Source organism: Polyergus mexicanus, unplaced genomic scaffold (genome assembly GCF_030449975.1).
Source record: "Polyergus mexicanus isolate NDT 795.1 unplaced genomic scaffold, iyPolMexi1.0 SCAF_13, whole genome shotgun sequence".
Lineage (NCBI taxonomy): Eukaryota > Metazoa > Arthropoda > Insecta > Hymenoptera > Formicidae > Polyergus > Polyergus mexicanus.
Window position 1 is genome coordinate 366,192 of NW_027223333.1, and position 18,361 is coordinate 384,552.

Genomic DNA, 18,361 nt, shown 5'->3' on the forward strand with positions numbered 1-18,361 from the left:
ACGCGCGAATAATACACGGATGAATAAGTTGGTATCTCGCGAGATATAAAACGACCGTAGATACGATTTATAGTTGCTACGTCTTTAAAAGAAATAGGCTCGCGCAATAAAATAATACACAGAATGGATTTAACACGCTCAATATGAATGAATGCGTATTTTAAGTTATTATGACGAATTGAGATATTATGGACGAAACGCGTAAATTAACATAAAAATAAATGCAACGCATATTAATTATTTAGTATTTGCGCTCGCTATTTTTTTAACGTTACGTAATAGCACAGTGAGCAATCTCGAAGAAAAATACCGGCGAAGCGGAATATTTACATCAGTGTATAACGCGTGGCCTTTCTTTAATCACTACGATATATTTAATTAAATGGACGCGGTGACGTGTAACGTGTTAAGAAAGAGCACGGATAACTCGCTTTTAAAGCCTTCGGTTATTTTCTTAACGAACATCTCTCATCGCGTAACATACGTCTCTATAATAGCAACGCGAATCTGATTGCGTTGCGTTCCTAATATGCGAAACTATTTTTAAGTCTTTTGGCTGGCTTCATACATAAAAATAAGCGTAACTCAAGATCCTATCGGATCGGCAACATGGTGCCCGGTCAGACGGACATTGTTAGCAGAGCGGATATTTTTAACCATAGCTGTGTGTGCATGCAAATATATAACTAACTCCGGTTATATCGAGTCTCACGACTTTTTGCGGCCGGTCCATGATCCTTTTTCAGCTTCGTTTCTCTTCATTAAACGCATTTATTAATAATCAACAATGACCTTTACCTTCGGTTGTAAATTTTGGACAATTTTATTTAAGGGAAAAAAAAACTTTTTTTTTTTTTTTAAATTCTCTAAAGTCAAACTCGTGATTGTAGAGGCAATCGCAAGATATCGACAAGTCTTAGACTTGTAATACTTGTGTGTATGTATATATATATATGTATGTATGTGTGTGCGACTCTTACTCCTCGGGGGTGAGTATCATCTCCGACTTTTTTTTGCGGCCTCGTTTCTTCGGCTGATGCGCCAGCTGGGGATTGATGCCGGCGGCGCCGTTCATCACGAGATTCATCTGATGATGTTGCGGCCCGGACAGCGCCCCGGGCGGCGTCGACGTGGGTGTACCCAACCCAGGTTGGGCACCGCCCGGACACGTCATGTTCTCGGGATTGCCGCCTCCGCCGCCGCCTGGACTGCTCGCCGTTCTTATACCGCCCATCGACATCTCCTCGTCCACGAACGAGTACGGGTCCACCGGCGTCTCGCATTTTATCGCGACCTGGAAAAGAACGTCGTGTCAGCAAACGTTGCGAGTGATCGCGCGCTGTCATTTTCGGCGCCGAAATAACGAGGCAATTCGGAGCTCTCGCATGGCTTCCAGGCGCGCTTGTTTTAGGGTCACGGATAGGAAAACTGATATAAAAGCTACTTTTATTTAATATCTCTCCGAGTCTTCGTCTTCTTGTTTGAAATGAGATAAATTTCGTGTAGAAAGCACGTCAAATTAAAAATTCGTGAAACGTAATCCATAATATGAAAGCTTATACACGTCATCGAGACGCGACTCCATGAATGTTTCACGATAAATTTTCCGCGCATCGTTTCTCTACATTATAATATTAAGGACAGACATATTACCGTATATTTAATATATTTAAACCGAATTTCTCTCGCGTTTCTTCGAATAATACATATACGGGCGGCGGGATGGAAAATCGGTCACGGCGAATTATCCCTGTGATATCTCGATGACAGCTGATGTATCCAAGCTGATTTAATTCCGCCGCGGAAATTTTTCGTTCGCGTCCGCAAGTTTCCGGCGCGACGGCCGGTTGCGGAAAAATGAAATTTTTCCCGAGCACGTACAATCTCGACGTAAAACATGTACCGATGATCGTGGACACGTATAGGAGCGATCATAAAACGTATGTAACCGACACCGTATGTATGCCTCCCGATGCCTTGGGGGAGAAATAGTAATAGCGCGATTGCCGCCCGTGGACCAAAAATATATAGCCACGTACAACGTGCAGCTGTGTCTCTTCTCTTTTCCCTTTTTATAAATTGCGCACAGTCACGTGCTATCGTTCATCTCCTGTTGCGCTTTTCATATCGTCTATTTTTTCCATTAGCCGCGAATCAACTGAAATTCGAGTGATTTGTCTTTAATGCAGAGGCAAAGGATAATAACGCGAAATTTTACAATTTTCAAAAATTAATTGCTTATCAACTTTTGTGATAAACGCGATAGAGTTGGATGGATGGATATCCGACAATATACCATATACGGGATACATTGTCGGTTCTACCGTAAAATATTGTACAAAGGGGATCCGATTATCTGACAACTTTCTGCTGTCTCTTGATCAAGTTTTGTCTTGACGGTATTAACGAGATAATATTAGACGATTAACGCGACAGGTATCTGTGAGTGACGTTTCGCTGCCCGATTCTTCTCGACGACAAAATCGGGCGCAAAAATCCGATATCGCCAACTAAAATAAATGCTTCGAATCCTATCCCGCCCGATGAAATCAGAAATTATTCAACGGGCCGTTATTGTATACCAAAACCTGTCAATAGTCGCGATAATTTATCCTATCGATATTCGTATATTCTCTCTTAATTTTCAACTCGCTATCGTTTGTTTATTTCAATGATACATAGAATAATTCGAACGATCTTTATTTCCCTTTATATTCAATTAAGATAAAGCCTAAAGGTAAGGAAAATAATAATTTTTTCGCGCAACCAGTCGCGCTATTAATGTACAACCGTGAAAGGAGTCACGTCGCTTTTTCGAAAAATGTCCGCAAAAATGGTAGAGTAAGAGATAACGCGAGAATCTGTATTATCGAGGCTTCGGGGATTACCGAGGATTTTTTTATCGCGACACACGCGTAAACATTCCCTCGCTTGCAATTTTCGACCTGGTCTCTCATCCCCGTCTCGACTATGGCCTTTCCAGCCGACATACCCACGCTCTTGACCCCGTCGATAACCCTACGAAATCGAGGTCGAAATCCCGCAAAGATAAGGACCGTACTGACTGGTAGTTACCGCTGACGCGTTATCCCCGCTATTCGCCCTTTTTCCGAGCTTCGCCCGAAGGTCGCCGACAATATTACGCGCGATAAGAAAGTATTCATATCGCGCGCACCGTACTGTTATTATTTACTTGGAAAAAAGATATAACGTCGTACCAGCAGCGGAACGATTTATTTTATCCGACAATATTAGAGTATAATATTTGCGTTATAAACGGGTAAATATATAAAGAAAAATCTTTATTGAGAATCGCTGCTCGCGCAAGGGACGTTCGTTTATCGATTTGTACAGTTATTAATCTATATATTTCGAGAAAATATCGCGATAATCCGACTCCGCTTTTACACGAGTGTGCATGAGACACCATATTATTATAAATCGTATTCTCTGAAAAAAGAGAGAAATTAATGTAATTTTCAGCGAGAATGCGTATTCCATCTTTCGATTTTCAATTATTTCGAAAAGATCGCTTACAATTTAACGTAATAAATAATTAGGCGCCGGAATCTCGATAAGGGTTAATGTAGATTGAAGTGAATATGATTAAGTGAAATAATGTAAAATTGGGATTTAGAAAAGAGGAGGAAAGGGGGATGATATATGATAATCGATAAATGCGGAACGTTTGTTCGCGGTTAACAATTCGATCAACGAAAATTTGCCCCGCTCGTCGAACGTTTGTTGTTCGTTAAAACGAGAAGCTAGCGAAATCGAGATCGATCGGTCGTCACGACACGCAATAATTTTCGAGAAAAAGATTATTGATCCTGACAGCGGATAACAATTTTGCGGATAATGGCAATTTAATATGGAATGAAATTTCTGTAATTCGCGCGCTATAGCGCCGATAGCCAAATTTGGGGAGCTGCGCGTCCTGCAATTAATTCATGAGCGGAAAATGCGCCTTCTGATTGAAGTTGCCGAAAATTACTATCGTCAAAATATTCATCCGCGAATCGCTCTCGCAAAAAGCTTTTATCGCTCCGGTTTGTAAAGTGGAAAGGCGAAATTCTGTTTAAAAGATGTATAATAGCTTCCTAGAAATACAAAGGTAGGACTTTTCGCATTTATTTCGTTATATTCGTAACAACATTATGCCGTTCTCTCTCCATACTACAGATATATAAATAATATCGACAAATTACCAACAATATTATTCAACAAATTCATATTTTTATTTTATTTTATTTTATTTTATTTTATTAATGAATAGGGTTACCGATATAGCAGTTCAAAAAACACAATTTATACATACAGATTTTAAAATGCTATAAAGTTATTGCTTTATCCGTATTACTACAATCTTACCGCACATTTCGCGCTCGTATCAGTCGAAGGAATTACGCAAGACAGTAGGTAATCGTAGAACTGCACGTTTAGAAAGATTCTCCGTTCACGCGTAAAAGGAAAAATATAAGTAACGTTGCACGGCGGTCCATCTACGGCTTTCATCGTATCGACGGGACAGAAGTAACGTTGCGTAAGTAGATCGTAAAGCTAACATGAAAATGCAAATCGCCGTGCGCGGCATTGCGAAAAAACTCCAGAGTGGCGATTGCGCGCGTCTTTATTTCTTTATTGCAATTTATTGCTCGTAACTTTGATTGCGAGGTGCCAGATACGGCCGATACGGCGGATCCTAATGAGAACCGTCTGCGCTTTTTATCGCACAATAATTTTGGCGTTTTATGCGCGCGGCTTCTTTTTTTCTTTTTCTTTTTTTTCTTCTTCCTCTCCGTGTATAATAAAGACATATTTTTTTCCGCGATACTCGATCGCGAAGTCCCGTGGCACTTGATATCGACGCGATCGCCGCGTGTTTCGTAATTTGATTGACACCTATCGTGCATTTCTTTGTCGAAACACGAGCCACTCTGATGTGAGGATTTAAAAAATCGTGCTTTATCGCGCGGGATTTCGAGATAATAATCGAGATAATAATTAATAAAATTAATGTTATTACTGCTATATTTTATCGTAAAGGAGCCTATCTGAAATCGTATCGAATAAGATTTCAGTAATCTTTCTACGCGCACTTAAAACAGAAGGAGAGAATACCAACGTATACGCGAACGTATTAATTTCAGATTGTCATATTAGGTAGGACAAATTTGTTTAATCCAAAATTCTGACGTAAGATCGATCGTGGATACACAGCCGTTTACCTTCCGGCATAATTGCAGCGATCACGCGCATATATCACCGGCAATTTCGCAAGCGGAGCATTATTCCCGACATCGTTTAAACATTGTAAACCAAGCTGAAACATCTCAGTTATATCCTTTCTCGAATATTTTACGACTCGGAAAAGGAAAAATGCATTTCTCGTCGATAATAATCCATTATAATTTTCATCTATTTTTAAGAGAAACAAGGGGTATAATATAAAATAGCATTCTGTTCGCTCATAGCGGATACGTAAATAGCTCGAGGGAGAGGGATGGGAGAAAAGGATGCGGGGAAAATGCGGGAATGGAGGAGAGGGAGGGGATCGGTCTAGTCGGGGGCAGGGTAGGCGAATATGAAAAACTCACCTGTCCGAGGGTGGAGGCGGTCGAGCCCGGCTGCTGGGGTTGATGCGCTGTCGCCGATATCGGCGTGAGGGGCGTGTGCGGCGTGTGCGGTGTGTGCGGCGTGTGTGGTGTCAGCGGCGTGTGATACTGCTGACTGCTGTCACCGCCGGTGCTCCTCATCTCGAGGTCCGGACTCGTCTCGTAACCGTCGTCCCTCGCCTCCTGCTTCACCATCACCCCTACGCGCAGAGACAAGGACAGGGCGACGCCCTTTAGATTTTCAGCGCTCGCTTATCTCGTGTCACGTGTTTGAATTTTCATCGATATACATATGTGGCAAGGCTGCTCTCTCTCTCTCTCTCTCTCTCTCTCTCTCTCTCTCTCTCTCTCTCTCTCTCTCTCTCTCTCTCTCTCTCTCTCTCTCTCTCTCTTCTCCGCGACGCCTATGCGCGATAATAAATTTCTCTTTTCCGTTCTCGGCTGTATAGAAGGTCATGGGAAAAACGCAAAATAAGTTAAAGTCGATGCGAACCTTGAAAGCGACTTTACCCGTGGAATTTTGCGCGTCGAATCTTGTATTGTTTACATTAATGTTATGTTTACGTCTAGCGATAAACCGAGGAACATACGTAACATTTCTTTCGTTCAATTTCATCAGTCTCCCGGCGTCGCACGCACACGTCAGACTCTCTCGTATGTGCGACGGCTCGTTAATCATTTTCCCCAAGTTTCTTCTACTTTCCTCCTCTCCGCATGTACATAAGCTAACTAGCTGAAATTATCGCGCTATTAATTCGCGCGGGAACTCCTGTCACTCAACTCGTCTCGTTATATTGTGAAATATTTTCGCCGCGAAGCTTACTCTCTGAGAAAGCAAGTCAAGTGAGTCATCCCCCCAGTGCCGTCTAACTCTAATCCCAGACAGCTACAGGTAAACGGGCACCAGTTGAATTTGCAGCCCAGTTTAAACATAGTTGCCGGGCGATTTGCCCGGAATCAAAGTACGCTTCGAACTTTCGATATTTGTTCGCAAACTTTTTCAGAAGCGATCGAGTTTATTTTTTCTACGGCTTTTGAAATCAGGGAAAAACTCTATAAGTTGGAACTTTCTCTTACGATTTCCCATCGACACAAAATTTACCGCTACGTATTTCTCTCTCTCTCTCTCTCTCTCTCTCTCTCTCTCTCTCTCTCTCTCTCTCTTTCTCTCACATCAAGATTATAAAAATAATTCTGGAAAAAATTGTACACAACCTAATAAATCTTTTTACACTTCCGATAAAATTTTAAAAACATTTTAAATAGTTTTTTTATGGGCAGTCGGAAGTTTCGTTCCTACATTTAATTTAATTTCATTGCACGTTATACAACAAAATATACGTATACAAATATGTATATAGAAAATAATTATTAAATATAAAAACGAATCTGTTATTTCCTTTATCATCGAATATAAAGCAGCAGCTGACATACTAAAGAATGGAATGTACATTAATTAAATTGTCAATCAATTAAATATTCCGCGATCATAAAGCTCAAAGTAGTGCCGATAAATGATGAGGAATAAATAAACGAGGCATTTAAGTGATTTAAGAGATTATTGCATAATCCTGGCCGCAACCTTTCGCTCGGTTTAGTATCACCCCGAACAAGTTTTATTGCCGGCGGTATCGTCGATGGTAATTTAATAGCTGAGGAGTACCGAGAGAAACGAGTTAATCGCTCGTCGGAAGATTTACCGGTTAGCCATTGAAAGCCCCGGGTAACAGCAAATACCCAGCCCACCCGCACACGGTTCACTCGATGTCCGACGACGCGTAGAATTGTTCAATTGACCCAGAGAAAAATATTCCGCGGATTGATGACTGACAGCTCGGCGAGACGACGCGCGTTTGTAATTGGCCTCGGATTTTGCCCCGTGCGCGCGCGCGCGCGCCTATATTTCGGCACGATTGTCGCACGCCCACCATATACGCATCGACGATGCCGGATCGGTCTCGCTCTCGGAAAATATTTTTTTATAATTTCCCGCCAATTGCCGGGGATGATAACACCGACCAGGTATAGTTTCGCCACGCAAATATCATCCGTGCGACGTTCTCGCGTACATGTTAGATTCGCTTCTCTTTCGCCGAGACATCGCGAATCTCTTATCATTGACAGAAATTGTCATGAAAATTCGAATTACGTTTACGCGCGAAAGAATGCTCGCGATATATACTTTTTTTTTTTTCTTTTCTGGAATGCAGCGTAATATTGGCAAGCGCACGCGTTATAAATGAATGACGATACAGAAAGGCGCAGGGTACTTGCGAATCCCGTTATAATGAAAATTAATTTCGTAATAAGTTCATGTTGAAATGAAGCTTTTTCATTGATTGCTGCACGTTCCGCGCAATTTCCGAGCGGGCGAACGAACGCGCTCGCCGATCCTTTTTCGTCGTGAAATTCCATACGAATCTGTTTAATGGCTCGCTCGCAATCGCGAATAAACGCGAGCTTTTTGCAATACGGCATATATATATGCACGCACGCGTATGTACGAGTCGCACATATATGATTCGCGGCGACCGCATGTTCGTCGCACGCGCTCGCTTTGTCACACGATGGCGAAAAATATAAAATTAATATTGTATCTGGTCCGTTCGTACCTTTCCCCCCCCCCTTCACTTTTCATCTCTAGGTACCTTTTTCCGCGATAATCGCGCGATATTGTATCGTCATGAGGCAGGTAATTTTTTTTCCCGTACCTAGAGACTGCCGGCCGCGCTGCAGCCCCGCTAAAATACCAGAGTCAATATTTTCGAATATCGGCCGACGTTTGATATTTGCAAATTATATACGAGAGAGAGAGAGAGAGAGAGAGAGAGAGAGAGAGAGAGAGAGAGAGAGATCGACTCGTATCACCGATCGACTCTTTTCGCGCGCGCGCCAGTTTATAAAAGAGAATTCAGCCAATAAATTTAATGCAACGCTAATTTAATCGGAAGAAAATTTCGCCGGGAAATTTTTTCGGACCCCCGCTAATTAATGAGCGTACCGGAATGCCGCTCTCTCCCGAGCGAGTCCGCTTTTATTGCGAATCGCGGTGGCTTTATTCCAGCGCGGCGGTGGGATCGTAGGTCGTAGTAATTAAATGCAACGCGCGAACGTTACGCGACGGATTGAATTAGCAGAATTGTTTTCCAAGTTTTTTTTCCCCTTTTTCTTTCTTCCTGCTCTCTCGAACGCGATCGGCAAAATTTGTCCTTACCTTGAGAAGTCGTGCAACTCATCGTCGTCGTGCCGTTTGGTCCTCCGTTCTGCACCGGTGACGGATACGACCTGAAAACAGAAACGACAGAATGTTCGTCGTTACGTAGTCATTTTTTTTTTTTAAATTACCATTCAGGTTATTTATTTTTAAATAATTTTTTTTCCAATCAATCGTCTATTACGAGAGAAAAATTTTACACGCGTGTAATCACGATCAATGCTGAAAAAGCATTTCCGTAAAAATTCTTTCAATAAAAAGATGACTTGCGTCGACGCTTTAATCACGATAATTAATGTTCCTTGGTCGTTATCTTTGAAAAATATACCGAATATTTTCTATTACACTTACAACGAACTATTTCTGATTTTCAGAAGCGGATGTTGCGGGACTTGAGCGCGCGATTGTGCAGCAGCAACAGGTAACACTGCTCGATTATTTAATAATAAGCTATCTTTTAAGATTTAACGATTCGATCGAATATAAATCGTGCCGCATAGTTAAAATCGGTGTGGAGCATGGCGGGAGATTACCATAATTCCGGCGTACAGTTATTTAATCAGTCTTAAAAGCTTGTGTATATAATTACATATAATTTCGTAAATTTAACTTCTCGTTAAAACACAACCAGTCAATAATCTAGGAGCTAATTACGCATTATTTCAATACCCCTTTTGTCAGCGTTTTTCCAACATAATTCAACATTTTATCGAATTTTCCTTTGATATCGAAAATATCGAATATTACATTTGACAAACCCATTACGAAAGGGATACTTAATTTAATTAATTTTCAAATTACCTGTAATGTTCTTTTAGTTAGCTCTTCCCTGTCACACGTTTAAAAGACAGAGCCAGAAATGCTTTTTCCCTATAATTAAAATTTCCGTAATGCAATTGTCCTCTATCAAGATAGTTTCTTGCGTATGTTTTCGTTTATATATTGTAGAAACAATTTTTTTTTTTTTCATCCTCAAATTGTGCGTCTACCACGCGTTATTTCTAACATATATATTAATTTCTTACGGTTATATACATATATCGCGTAAATATCGTGGCTCTGCCATATTTCCTAAAGTTAGTACGCAGACAAGACAAGTGAATGAAGAGACTCGGCAAGTTTTATAAGTTTTAGTTCATGTGACGTAACGTGGCGCCTCAACTTTACTTTGAGAGAGTTTTTCCTTTCATTTCATTAAAACTTTGCGCCCCGAGAAAGAGAGAGAAAGAAGCGCCGCGCAAGGTTGCCTAAAAAGCGTTGCCACGAGACGGCGGTTATCGAAGAATAATTATTGTCGTATGTATAAAAAAAAAAAAAGCCGCGCCGGAAGCGCGATAAGATGTACAACGTAATAACGTCTAATTTATGTCCGACTATACGACGTATCGATCTAGATTACGTCACGAACGGGTAATAAAGATACGCGTTAACAATTTTGAATACGATGCCGATGCAGTGATAACACGTGCCGTTTTACGCGACTTTATTCAACGATACGTGCAACGACACGTTGTTTTTTATTTATTTGCGATTCATAAAAATATCACGAAATTCTTCGGAAAGAGAAAGAGGGTATGAAAATTATTAAAAGAGAAGAAGAACAAAATTAATGTCGATAAACGCCAACGTGCAGATGTTGGCAATTTGCATATATCGCGGCGAAACGTCGATTTTTCGGAAATTTATCTTTCCAATGTGCGCGCGGACCACTCAATTAGGGATTATTCGAGGGGGGAAAACAAAAAAAAAGAAACGTCGGTTTATAATAGCAGCAAGGAGGAGAAGGGGGAGGGGGGCGATGGAGGGAGATCCCGTTCCATCTCGCGCGATGGTAAACGCGCGCGCGCATGCCATTTAATTGATTGTGCCGGGGCCGCGGTCGCGCGCGCGGCAATTATGATCGCGTCCTCTCTCTCTCTCTCTCTCTCTCTCACCGTCCCTCTGTCTTTCGACTAATTATGAGGCACGTCGCGCGCGGCGCACCGCGTTGTTGCCACCCGTCGAAATCGTTTCGCGCGGATTACAGATATTATCGGGGGCCGAGCGTACGATATTAAAGGCCGAACGACACTTAATTATCGGGCGCAGTCAAAATTGAACATTGTCGTTATGAAGCGCCGACTATTCGACTTGTTACGTTGAATTTTATTAATCTTTTCTGCGCGTTGAGTTGTGTGTGTGTGTGTGTGGTTTTTTTTTTTAATTATTATTATTATTATTGTGATGCCGACACACACACGAGGTACGTCGCGATTATACAGTGTATTCAACTACATTTATTATTGCCATGTACATTAGAGTAAAGTAGCGCGACGCGGTGACGCTTTGATTGATCGTTTCTTAAAATTCTCCCTACACACCAAGTTATACACATCCTAGTCCAAGGAATTTATCGTCTCTGTATAATACGTACGTACGTGTAGTTTTACGAAAGAATTAATAAGTAAACATTACATATTCGAGCGTAAATTATGCAAATTATCTCTTCATGCTTGATATATGCAAATAGTAAACGGACGGTTTTTACAAATGTTACTTACCATTTCTGGTTTAGAAGGCGAAAGAAGAAAAAATTATGAATAGTTTAATAACGATAATTGCAACTATTGAAAAAACAGACTCGGCGGCAAAAAATCGTTCGCGATGCATTCTAATGAGGTAGAATGGGATGCTATTGAAATTATAAATAGCGAAAATTACAGAGAAGGCGTTGCGCATACGCGCGAGGTTGTAATTATATATATATATCTTGAAAATAACTAATCACTTTGTTTTCCGTATTGCAAAAGAGGATATATCTCGTCGGGATCTATCCGATGTCCTAAATGAGAAATCAACAAGTTTCTCCATCTCCACGATCTTAATTATTCTCGATGTAACGTGGCACGAGGAAATATTATACGATCCGTAATACGAAGGATTATATAGGGAATTTCTGTCGTTGAAGCACTTGGCGCGCACCAATCGTTTATGAAAAATCGATAACGAAATAAGATTGTGGAAAATCCACGGAACGCGGGGAAAAGACTTTCGATATCTTGCCATTTCTCATTTGAGCTTGTACGGATGCAAACTCCATTCCAACCATCCGCGGAATCAGCCAATTACGGTCTTTGACGTTATTGAGCCTTCGCGCGTAGAACCGAAGTGCGCAGCAATGTCAGGATTAGCTAATGAAGCGAGATTATCCTCATGGGAAGTCGCAATTAGCGGTTTAATTCATCTCCGAATACAATCAGACACGATCAGATTCCGTCTCCGCGATCGACACTTGGCGAATTTCGTTCGAGGAATATCGCGAAAGGATCGAAAAACTCTTTGGTATCTTTTCACCCAATTTTTCTGCCGCCTATTTATCATACCTATTTACACTCATAATCTTTTATCGCCTATTGGTTTAGAAATTTATAAAAAAAAATCGCGACAAGGTTGACATGATTTTTTTTTTCCCCCCATCAGAAAAGAGATATCCATTTTTTGCAATGTAATTTGAAATGGCATAAAAATTGTATATTTCTACGTTTAATGCTGGATATAAATACATTGTCGAGTAACAGAGTAAATTTGTAATGACGTATATTTACATATACGCATGTACAATATATATATATATACATAAGGCAGAAAATCATTTCTCTTACACCCTCACGCGATTCGAGAACGGTACGGCATGATGGACGGGGAGGGGAAGGGTGCGGATATATAATAGTAATACGTTCGCAGTCATCGGATTGGTTTACTCATGGATGGAGTCTAAAAGCTCTGTCATCCGACACTGGGGAAAGTCATTCGATGAACCATTGACGTCGGTCGGTCGGCGGAGGAGTGTAGGCTACAATAACGGTAGTGCCTATCTGGACGCTAGCGTAAATCGTTATTGTGTCGTTTTCGGGTTCACGCGATACGTGTTATTCAGCCGCATGGGATTCAACGAGGGCGCAAATATTTTGCGCGAGACTAAACGTAAATATTGTGGCACGCGCGGGGCGATATTTAATATCGCGCTCTCTTCTTTCTCCGTATTATTTTCATCGATATATATTATAAAAGTCGGATGTGCATTTTCGAAATCGCGGACAAAAACAGTGGCGCGAGAATAGCGCGCCGCCAGCCGTGCGTATGTATATTGCTCGTGCACGTTTTAATTTCATATCTGCGCATTCAATATCATTTTAGCGCCGCGAGCCGCCAAACCGGAGCTAATAGGCGAAAAAATATTTTTGTTGTCGACGCATTAATATGGGAGAGCCGTGGCGTTTTTATCGCGGTGATATCAATTTTAAAGGCTATCATTCGGGAATATTTATTCATTTAGAAATTTTCATATCCTCTCTCTCTCTCTCTCTCGTATATCTCTCAAACAATACGAACGGAACGGGGGATTCATTGTACAACCCATGTCTTTGAAACTCACAGTCTCCTGTATGCTCTATAATTCTATAGGTATTTGCACAATTTCTATAAAAATGGCGATATACAGGACGTAAAGCGGAATCTTTATATTTAAACGATATAAGAATTTTAATGAAGCCCCTCTGTGTGTACTCTGTTTTATTATCTACCGTCTCAATTACTCGATATATTAAAGAATGCCGCGGAGAGACTTACTTATTGGCACGCATTTCGCTTTTGTAATTTTCGACAAGTACAATATAATCCCGGCAATATTTTGTAAAAGATATTTTCTACACAACTATAAATTTAATCGAGCATTATTTTATATTTATCGTAGATGTATGATATATTAAACTAACTGCTCGTAAAAAAATATTCTGGTTAGAGATTTCATTAAATAATTATATTTCTATTTTCTTGTAACAGAAAAAAAAATCAATTTTTTTTTTTTATATATATATTACACATAAATGCCTCGCCCAGAGTCGTTATAAAAAAAATGAAAAGAGTAGCAGTTGCCGCGTTACAAAAAGGAATGGAATAAACTTATTAATATTTATTAATTGATCTCGTCGCGCGCGCATCATTTATCAATCCATAATTTAGAATCTCGTTGTCTCTCGGTTTCTTATCCCGATCGCCGAATTAATATCGGCCACGCAGCTAATGGCCAATCGAGCCGCGATGTAATTGATAAAACACCGGGTACACCGGCAAATGATTTCAACCCGTTTAATCATACGTTGTCTCGTTTCAAAGTGTGCCCTATCTCGAATCGTGTGCACAACGAGGACGGCACACATTCACGAGTACGAAATTACGAAGCCGGCGCGTGTAATAGGAAGAAAAGAAGAAGGCGGAGACCGAGTTGCGACCGATTCGAGTAATAACGTCAACTCGCGGGGGCCTCATAATTATCTCATAATATCATAATTATCATGGTCCGAGATAGAGAGAGAGAGAGAGAGAGATTTATCATTCATATCGTTGTTTTTCTACGCGCGTTACTCCGTCAAGGAGAGAAAAAGAGGGAAAAGAGGGGAAAGAGTGGGGCTCTAACCATGCAATTACAGTCCGTACAATAGCCTACCATTATCTAGAGACGAACGTCTATCAATATTGCACGACCGCGTCTGGATGAAAGGAAAAAAGTTTCCCTTGCGTGCCTTCTTACCTTGCGTTTTTTTGTCATCTTTGGCGAATCGTTCTCTCCTCTCAAAACCGGGAGACACAAACTGCTCGATGAGCCGCGTAAGAATCCTGCGACGGAGGATTTCGTACTCTCCTCTCGTCTTTCTCTCTTGCTCCTTCTCTCCGTATGTATTTTCAAAATATTTTCGTCAAGGTTACGTGACTCAAGATCGCGCTTTTTTTTTTTTTTTTTTTTTTTTTTTTTTCGAGTGACACGATCGGGCGCTATAACACGTTGCACACATAGCGCATTAAAGCAATTTGCGATATACACGTAACGGAAATAATGATGGATCTCAAAATTAATGTTGATGATCGGATGTCATTTATCTCGTTGTCGGAGGGAGATAGAGAGCGAAACGTGACGCCCGGTAAGATCTGTTTCAACACGCAGTGATTCATACGAGCAGCTACGCGCACTCGTCTGAAAGGCGTATCTACAAATTAACTCGTTTATCAGCCGTTATCTATCTATGTCAAAGGAACCTTCGAACGTGTACACAGCGCGTATTCGCCGATAAGTTTTCGTACACGTGCACACAAGGTAAACTGAAATGAAACTTATTTCAAATTAAATCAGCATGAAATTTCATGCAGGTTGAGTTTGAGACCGATATAAATTTTGAAATTACATTTAATGTTAATGTAATAAATTCTGCCACATACACACACACACACACACACACACACACACATAATATTTTTTTTCTTAAATAGGCGCGTGATTTCGATGACAGTTTATTTCTGTGTTTATAAAATGTTGAATAAAATAAATATTCAAGATATATTACGGTTATTATAAATATAAATAGAATAGTTTATAAAAAATTATATATTCTATAGTTATAGAAAAATTTTTATATACTTTGATATAATTATATAATTGCTTGCGTTTGGATTTTTACTAAAATCGTGCGTCCTACAATGCGTAAGCGTTTAAAAATTACAACATTGCGATATACGTGTAACACAATGTGCATAAATGTTTTACATATTACATAAATTATCATATATGCACATGCAACTGGATTTATTCTCTTTCGTATCACACCCGGGGGAATTGAAACTTTAATTATACAAGCTGATATGCATTATACAATATATAAATGATGAGATACTTGCGATCAACAAGCAGACAAGCAGACATATCTTACAGCTGCGAAAGACAAGGCAATGCGACAGAAAAAAAAGTCAATGACAGCGAAATAGTTACGTAAAATGTCGCAGCTGGCAATCTTTACGATTCGATAAAACGACCGAAGCGGACTGAGTTAGATTTATTTCCTTCCGTGAGTTGTCAGAATCATTCGTTGCACTTACTTCCATAACAAACATTTATCCGTTGACGACCTCGTTAAAAAAGAAGAAAATGGAAAGGAGTTTCTCTCTTTTTTTTTTTTTCCGTCGCAAGGATGAGGGTATCCGATGTACAACTCGCAGTAAAACTATGCCGTCATATCGTTTGCGGGGAAAAGAATCCTTCAATGATATATAAATTCTTTCTTATATTGCGTTCAGATGAGTCATCCTGGAAACGACGGGAAATACGTTTTGCAGTATTGCTTCACAATTATTCTCAATATAGTTTTTTCATAGACATCTAATATACAAGTATAGTTCCCTTCTGAATTTATTTCGATCAATATTGTAGTCGAGATATGCGTTTATATTTCAATCATGTCGCAATCATTTGCTACTGTTGTTTTTTTTTTTTTTTTTCGTTGCAATATCAATTTGGAAAATCATTATGCAATTATATCGTCTCTAGAAAAGATTTCTCGCGTAAAGGAGGAAAAAAGAAATACAACTTGCGCTGCACTTGCTGTACATTACATCTAGTCGATTTAAAATTTCACTTTCCGAGCATAAGAAAAATTAATAAGATTCTAAATAATCAGAATTTATGAAAATTGACAAAGTATAATCAATTTGCATCTAATCGGTCTTTTCGGACTTTTCGGATCGACAATCCTCCGGCAAAAGAACTTGCTTTAAATATATGAACAACTTCCTCTACAGTGGAATTTACGTTTGCGAAACGTTCTATATGATATGGCGCAAAAAAATTATGCCGCTAAAATATGCTGCTAATCCTCATAATTGTAGTACATGTGTTTCCGCCTGCCTCGGAAAAATTGCGAAAGGAGCAAGAAAAAATTGTATCTGCGGAAACATTGTCATGGCATATCGCGCGTAAAAGTATACTTTTACAAACGGTAGATTTTCGCACTGCAACGCGTTGTTGAATGATGCATTTCAGGGGACATTATTACTTAGCTTACCTAAACCAGTGCATCATCTCGTATTGTTGCACTTTCGCGTTAACTTATTTGTTTGCAGAAAAATATCTTTCAAATGCGCGCAACGATGAAACCTTCTTTTACAAATATCGATATATTATTAGTTATTTTGAAATATTTAATTAATATTGTATAGAATGTTGCGTAAATTGTCGCAACTTTGAGAAAAAAAAAATCTTAATACGATAATGAGACGCGATAGTTTCTAATTTGAAAATAATCGTCCAATAATATTGCATACTAGAATTCGCACGCTCAGATACATTTGCACGCATATTTGTCATCTGTTATTGATCCTCATAGCGCAGATGATATTGATTTTCGCCGCGCTCAGCTGATTTTATGTTTTGATTTCTCTCAGATACCACGTATACCGCGATAACGGTATTAACAACGATATTAACTGATTATTGACAGCGCAAATCTTATTTATTACACACGAGAATTCTTTTATTTAATAAAAATTTAAATAATTGATTAAAAAGAATTATTAAATCTAATATTTATTGGAGGAATAATTTTTTTATTTGATTGGTATTAAATATCTCATGGAAATAAATTTATTATTATTTTTTCCAATATTCTTTTTCCCTTTAGAGAGTAAAGTTAATATTAGATATTGATAAATAATATATATTAACATTACAACTCTTTCTCTGGATTTATTACTATTACACAATTTTATTCTTTTCCCGAGACGCGAAAATTTGGAGGAAAAAAATATATGATAAGAATTGAATTTAAGTATTTTTTTTCTCGATAAAAATATCAAAAATTAATTTTATTCTTCACATATATTATAGATTTAACGTGCGCTAATTAGTACATTCATATTCCGTATACATTTATTTTGTAGTATGTCAAAGTTCCGGATAGAAACCCATCTACAAAAATTTTACATATCATAAAATATAGGAAACACACACGCGAGAAAGTAAAATACACATAGTGTACAGAAAATACACGTCAGAATACGAACATGTATTGGCAAATTATTCTATATAAAAATGTAGATAAAATATTTTAATAATTTCTATCGCGAGATAATAATAAATTGTCGAAAGCAGGTTGAAATTTGTCGTGGCAACAATTTATGGTATGTGATTGTTTTTCTTTTTTTTTTTCTTTTTAGGCGTACGACGTACGACATACTGTTGTTTACGCGCGATCATTTCGTTGTCATTCGCGCGGCGAGAGTCGAGTAAGTAGGTACATATATAGGACGCGCTTCGCGTATCGTCGTATCGTCGTGCATACATTATCACTCGAGACGCGATCGTGACAAGTGACCGTACTGATTACAACACATTCCAATGATACAGACAATATACTTGCTTACAACTTTCCGACTTGCACGTCGCGATCTTTTTTACTCTCTTCTATTTGACATTTACAGTTCTTACATCGCAAAGTTAATATCTGCTTTCAAAGTCTAATTCCGTAAATGTATTAATCGATTAATACTTAAAAGCAATCAGCGTTAATATAAATGACGTATGAATGTGTGTATAAAGGACACGTGTGAATTATCGACGTAAATTTCTAGCAGGACCCACTTGGACGCTCTTATAAGAATCTAACTCTCAAATCAGTAAAGTTATGTAAGTACAAAATTTCCGTAGAAAATATTCGTAGAGTAAAAATAC

At 39.2% G+C, this 18,361-nt stretch overlaps 2 protein-coding genes across 3 annotated transcripts in view; one reads left to right on the forward strand and one right to left on the reverse strand.

Annotated features, from left to right (window-relative positions):
• Dnmt3 (DNA methyltransferase 3) overlaps nucleotides 1–18,361 on the forward strand; it is a 122,022-nt gene that overhangs the window by 28,887 nt on the left and 74,774 nt on the right. For both annotated transcript variants that reach the window (XM_070306644.1, XM_070306645.1), the window contains one exon: nucleotides 9,204–9,250. In XM_070306644.1, the coding sequence (XP_070162745.1) occupies nucleotides 9,204–9,250 (47 nt within the window). The remainder of the gene's footprint in view (nucleotides 1–9,203; nucleotides 9,251–18,361) is intronic.
• The window catches only part of LOC138939107 (dendritic arbor reduction protein 1-like), a 74,741-nt gene continuing 56,386 nt past the window's right edge, over nucleotides 7–18,361 (reverse strand). The window contains exons 2-4 of the mRNA XM_070306652.1: nucleotides 8,830–8,900; nucleotides 5,598–5,815; nucleotides 7–1,294 (exon numbers count right to left, since the gene is read on the reverse strand). Coding sequence (XP_070162753.1) covers nucleotides 977–1,294; nucleotides 5,598–5,815; nucleotides 8,830–8,900 — 607 coding nt within the window. The 3' untranslated portion in view covers nucleotides 7–976. The remainder of the gene's footprint in view (nucleotides 1,295–5,597; nucleotides 5,816–8,829; nucleotides 8,901–18,361) is intronic.